The sequence below is a fragment of the Monopterus albus genome, unplaced genomic scaffold (assembly GCF_001952655.1).
Source record: "Monopterus albus unplaced genomic scaffold, M_albus_1.0 scaffold329.1, whole genome shotgun sequence".
In the NCBI taxonomy this organism is placed as follows: domain Eukaryota; kingdom Metazoa; phylum Chordata; class Actinopteri; order Synbranchiformes; family Synbranchidae; genus Monopterus; species Monopterus albus.
In genome coordinates this window covers 653,623-659,593 of record NW_018128209.1, presented here as the reverse complement: position 1 = coordinate 659,593, position 5,971 = coordinate 653,623, and the positions used below count along the sequence as shown (strand labels likewise).

The window sequence follows — 5,971 nt, the reverse complement described above, 5'->3', positions numbered from 1 at the left end:
GTCCCCGCGTCCCTTGTTCCGGCTAGCCCCGGCTGGGCCCCGTGGCCACCAGGTGCTCGCATTCGAGCCCCAACCCCTGGCTCCAGGGTGGGGCCCCGGTTGCGCCATACTGGGCGACGTCATAAAAAAAAAGGACTCGGAAACTGATGGAGAGACTCTATATTTGTGATATTAAAGATGTGACTTGATGTACAATAGAATGTAATACCATAAATAATGTTTTTTAAATGTGGTCTGAGTTATTGCATTTGCATGTATTTTTAGGTGCATTTACATAATTGTCTCTGATAAAGCCACTACTACAAATACTGTGAGAAAAGTAATATTCTGCCCATTTACACGATGGCAAATTAGTGTCAACAAATTAGTGTTTCTGTAATTATAGATTATATTATTTGATTATTCAAAGAATAATAGTGTGTAGAAATTGGCTTCTAGTAAAACTATTGGATAACTTTGATGAAGCTCAAAAAGACTGGATGCACTTCCATATTCCACAATTGATTATCCAAAGTGAAATATATTAGTAGTATATAATAATTTTGTGGTGAAACCTCCTTCCTGCCTTACCGCTATCACATCATGTTTCATTTCCCACAGCCATCAAAGCCACTGGACTATGACCTGAATATGACACTCAAAAATGCTAACCAAAACCACTGTGAAAAAAGAAAGTGATGCAAAACAAATCTGGCATTTCTAGATGAAAACAGGGAGTGAGAACTGCTGGGAACACACTGTCCCAAAAGACTTGTGTGTTGTGTAGTGGAGAGGGAAAAATAGAATTATGTGAACTACTGCACCCAGTGTGTTCCACAAATGCCACCACCTATCTCCTGAGGCCAAAATGACGACTGTGGAAGCGCTGGAGAATGTACAGAATATAGTCGATCTCAGAGACTGTGCAGAATTTTGAACAAACCAGTACCACATCCTATAAATGATAACCAAAATAAAGGACACCTGTCTAGATAACATCCTGGATTGGATAGCCTCAAGTATTTGATGAATTAAATGGGGAATAACTGACATGTATCATAACATCCATCATGAATGACAGAGCTGAAATAATCATCCTTTAATCTAAAATCATATGGAGAAGAGATACAAATGAGGTGTATTTATTACATAACTGTTGTCTATTAATGAATTATATCTGAAGTTAGTAGATGTTACCTGTAGAGTATATCCAGGTTCACACTGGAAAGACACCACATTATTCATTTGAAGGCGCTCCCCAACCTTAATACCATTCATAGGAACCACAGGCTCTGGGCAGTTGGTCAAAGACACAGCTGAAAGAATACAGAATAGAGGAAAAGATGACAGAGACGTAGAATGAAGAAAGCTAAAGTAATTGTTATATAGAAACAAAAAGGAAACAATTAAAATGGCAAATTATTATGCAAATTATGAATAAAACATTGCAGGTCAGACATCTGACCGGAGGAGAAACACTAGCAAGTCTTTTAAAAAAAAGTTCTCCATTTCAATTTAACACTTGTCCTTAGGGTGCTGATACTATACATCGAGTAACATGAACATTTCTTCACTCACTTTTGTATTCCAGCCTGAATCCAGCAGCAGACACACTAATATCAGAGAAAAAATGGAGGTAGAGTTGGTTGGAGGTGCTGTTGAGAAGAGCTGGGACTGTGGTGCCTAGGGGAGAAGATTCAGAGTGGAGTTTAGCAATCCCCTTCAATTCTTTCTTATCCCTTGTGTAGGCTGACCATAACTAACTGTAGCAACTGGCAAATATCTGAAAAGCCTCTTTGTACATTTGTGAATTTAAAAGCTTTAGAGTGCACGTGTTCCTGTGAGTGCATGCGTGTGCATGGAGAAAAGATGCACGCATAAATGACTGTGTATAGAATTAAGTACGCCAATATGTTAAATGCATTTCTTTGATTTTCTTCAAAACTAAAATTTGCTAAGATGTACAAAAACAATAAAATAAGAAAGAAAGTTGCAGGCACTTTAATGTGAGGCTGCCAGTGATGTGTGGAGAGAAGGTGCAACCCACAGATCTGTTGCCACTGACATGGTTTCTTGTGCTACGTATGTGATGTCAGGAAGGCGCAACAGCACAATTAATATGACACTGCTAGACACCCCTCACCACAGGCAGCCAGCCTGTTCACTAAGTCAGAATCAGAATCTGCTTTATTGGCCAGGTGTCACGGACACACGAGGAATGTCACCAGCACACATTTTCAGGCAGGAGGGGGTCACGCCATCTGGGACCTATGCACAGGTCTTCTTTGTGGACTCCTTTGTTTTTTAAAGAGGCCACACACATTCTTTTCACAAATCGTTAGAGGTGGGGGGCTGGAGGGAAGGATGGTGATTGTCGGGGGAGCAGCTGCTGGATCTGAGGTGGGGAGGGTGAGGGGGAGTGTTGTTTGTCAAACCTGCAGTAGAACACATTCAGGTTGTCTGCCAGTTGACGGTCCTCCACAGCAGGGGGGGAGGGTTTTCTATAGCCAGTGATGGTTTTCAGGCTCCCCCACACAGACGAGGGGTCAATGGCTGAAACCTGAGCTTTCAGATTTTCAGAATAGCTCTTCTTTGCTGCTCTGATCTCCCTTGTCAGTGTGTTCCTTGCCTGGCTGTACAAAGTCCTGTCCCCACTTCTGTAAGCCTCCTCTTTGGCATGACGAAGCAGCTTGAGTCTTGCTGTAAACCAGGGCTTGCTGTTGTTGTATGTGCAGAAGGACTTTTTGGGGACACACAAATCCTTCACTGCATCGTCTACTGACCTGTTTGCCCGGTAGGCAAACTGCAGGGAGTCTAGCAGAGGTTCTATGATGTCCTTCATGTGGGCCAACACCAGTCTTTCAAAGGACTTCATGAGTCACTAGCCAAGTGGTGGTGAGTCTGACTGTCTTTACTGCTGGGCACAGATTCAGTCATCTCAGACTCTGCTGAGGGCTGACATGTATCAGCATTTCTTTGAGCTCCGTTTTCAGTGTTGCTCCTACTAAAAAAAATCCCAGAGCTGGGAAGCATGTTACTTTACTGTGGCAACCAGAAACAATGTCATTAACTGCATATTTTATTCACAAATGTTGATGTTTTTGCATTTTTTGTTTCGTTAGTTTCATTGCAACACTGATGTTGCTAAGGTTGTCAATCACAATGTGGTGACACCTTATTAAAACTCACAATAAATTATGAAGCAATTGTTAGGTAATTTCTTAGTTAGATAGATATTGATTAGAGATCTGTTGTATTAGAAAATGTTAGTGTAGCCAGGATGTCTTGCTCAGGCTGTTAAATGCTCAGTTCACTGTCATGAGTTTGGGCTGCAGTCAAGGACAAATGTTATAACGGTAAAAGTGACCATAATATTTGTCTTAATGTGTAATGTTATGTCAGCATGATATGCTCAGCCGTAATCTTAATCATAACATTTTCCGAGGCTTACTGTTCGGACATGTCCCTGAATGTCCTGTATGTTTTTAGATACACACCACATAATCAACATTCACACACATTATTTTCTTCATGTTTTGACTACTGCTCTGCTCAGCTGCCAAGCTGGCATATCAGGTGCCGTCACGGTTTGACGTGGCCTGTGTAGGATGGGGCTAGCCCAGAAGGATTAATATTGTATAGGTTTCTGGGTCCAGGGTCTTTTCATCTTCCTGGCTGCCTGCGCGCAGCTTTGGGGGTGGAAGATGCCTGGATGTGTAATGTTAATTCTTGCCTGTGACCCTTTGAATAAACCAGCACGGTTATAAATTTTTATATACTCAAGTGGTCCGCTTCGTCTCACTGAGTTCCTGGTTTGAAAGAACCGGACGTGGCTTTATAATAGAATAGAGCCTTTACAATCTTGCCACACCCTTGACCTGTTCACAAGGCATCCCCGAAAACAGCGGGGCCCACTTTGGGAAACAATGTATTAAGATATTTGGAGAAGCTGATGCACAATAGTGACCTATTCACTTCTAACAAGACAAAAAAACTGCCAATAGTTTATTCCAGTATATTCAAGTATTAACTGATAATGAAAGAAAAAAAATCTTTTAAAAAAATCACCCAGTAAAATCATGTTTTACAGATATGACTTACAACTGGTTGTTTAATAAATCACATTTGTGAGCCTGGCATTTCTGTTTCATCACCTTACTTCAGGGTACATCTAATATTTACTGTTGGCCTGGTTCTAAGCACAAACAAAGGGAATTCCCCGTTGCTGTAGCTTCACTATGAGGGGAATAACACAGTGACTGTAAACAAATGCTTATTTCAAGTCCACACAGACAGGACTAACCTTTGTAGAAATGAACCAAGATTTTGCCAGGGGATGATCAAACTGACTGGAATTGTGAAACATCCCCATGACTACACCAACTGCGTTTATCTACTTTGAGTTTAAATCAGCACAGGTGCCAATTTCAAGTATTGTATGTGGTAGTTAATAAATACACTATGTGTTCCAAGTCAAAGATGCTGCTCTGTGAAAATTCATTATGCTTTTACATTGCTTCAACTAGGGCAGCACGGTGGTGCAGTGGTTAGCATCGTTGCCTCACAGCAAGAAGGTTCTAGGTTCGGGCCCCATCCGGGACCTTTCTGTGTGGAGTTTGCATGTTCTCCTTGTGCCTTTGTGGGTTCTCTCCGGGTGCTCCGGCTTCCTCCCACAGTCCAAAGACATGCAGCTTAGGTTGATTGGTGTCTCTAAATTGCCCATAGGAGTGCGTATGTGTGGCTGTTTGTCTATGTGTTAGCCCTGCGATGGATTGGCGACCTGTCCAGGGTGTACCCCGCCTTCGCCCGATTGCTGGCTGGGATTGGCTGGAGGTTCTGTTAAAGTCCCCTAGAACAATGTCCCCCGCCCGCGACCCCGTTCAGGGACTAAGCGGTAGAAAATGAATGAATGAATTGCTTCAGCTATGCATTTGACAAATACACTGGACTGGTTTAGAAAATCAGTTTTATGTCCAACAATGAGTTGGAAATAAACCATAAAAAATTAAGCATATGGAAGAAAATAAATGCACATATACAGTATCAAGCAGATACCTGAAAAGCTGCCGAGCATGGTGCCAGTGTTGTCTCCCCCATCAAAAACCTCCAGTGAGTCCCAGTTCTGTTCTGTGACAAAGCTGATTACCTGGATCTGAGACAGGCAAGAGTCAGTCCAAAGGAGATGAAAAAGGAACACAATTAGTGAAGTGTGGAAAAAAAGGAAACATCAAAATAAAAACAGAAAGAAGGATGGGATTTTGGGAGGAGAGCAATGGCATTTGGGTCAGTAGTTTGTATGTGTATGGAAATTAAAAATGAAATTATTGGGTTGAAGTTTAATGAGTGGGAGAACATGAAATAAAATCATGTTAATAAAAAAGAGATACAGTGAAAGACTAAAAAAGCATTGCCACTTAGTGGCACTTAAAATCTTCACTGGGAAGGCTTTTCTGTGTGCAAAACATTACCACAAAGTCAATAATTCTTAAGTTAAGAGTGTGTTAAAAGGCCCACATTTAAACCTTTTTCTATTAAATAGTCTGTTCCCTATCACATCTATTCCTCGGCCATCTCCTCTGCCTCTGATGGTTATAGATAGGATATGAGCCAATTAAAGGGACGGTAGGGGCTCAGGCGCATCCCGGGGAGACGAGGGAGATCGCAGATTGATCTTTCACTCTTCACTTCCGGCGCCGACAGCGATGGCGACCGTGGTCACTCACGCTTTCATGTGTTTGTTGTTGTTCTTTGTTTTCTTGGTCTTTTGCAACTCATCCCAGATTACTTTTACCAGAGAACAACTGGTAAATATTGGAAAACTCACATTAAACTACCTTCCTCCGATTTTTGTGAACGAAGAATGCTGTATGGATATTCTGATTGGAGGCAGCAATATACGGGACCTGGAATGCCGCCGGCGTGGAAAACGCTCTGGCACTTTGGTGCGGTTACGAGAGGAAAACATGGGCCTCACTCCCATCTATTCACCTGG

The 5,971-nt window shown here is 42.0% G+C and overlaps 1 protein-coding gene across 4 annotated transcripts in view; it reads right to left on the bottom strand.

Annotated features, from left to right (window-relative positions):
* The window catches only part of csmd2 (CUB and Sushi multiple domains 2), a 366,263-nt gene that overhangs the window by 66,734 nt on the left and 293,558 nt on the right, over positions 1–5,971 (bottom strand). For all 4 annotated transcript variants that reach the window (XM_020624534.1, XM_020624535.1, XM_020624536.1 and 1 more), the window contains 3 exons: positions 5,035–5,131; positions 1,558–1,662; positions 1,177–1,295 (listed from right to left, as the gene is read on the bottom strand). In XM_020624534.1, coding sequence (XP_020480190.1) covers positions 1,177–1,295; positions 1,558–1,662; positions 5,035–5,131 — 321 coding nt within the window. The remainder of the gene's footprint in view (positions 1–1,176; positions 1,296–1,557; positions 1,663–5,034; positions 5,132–5,971) is intronic.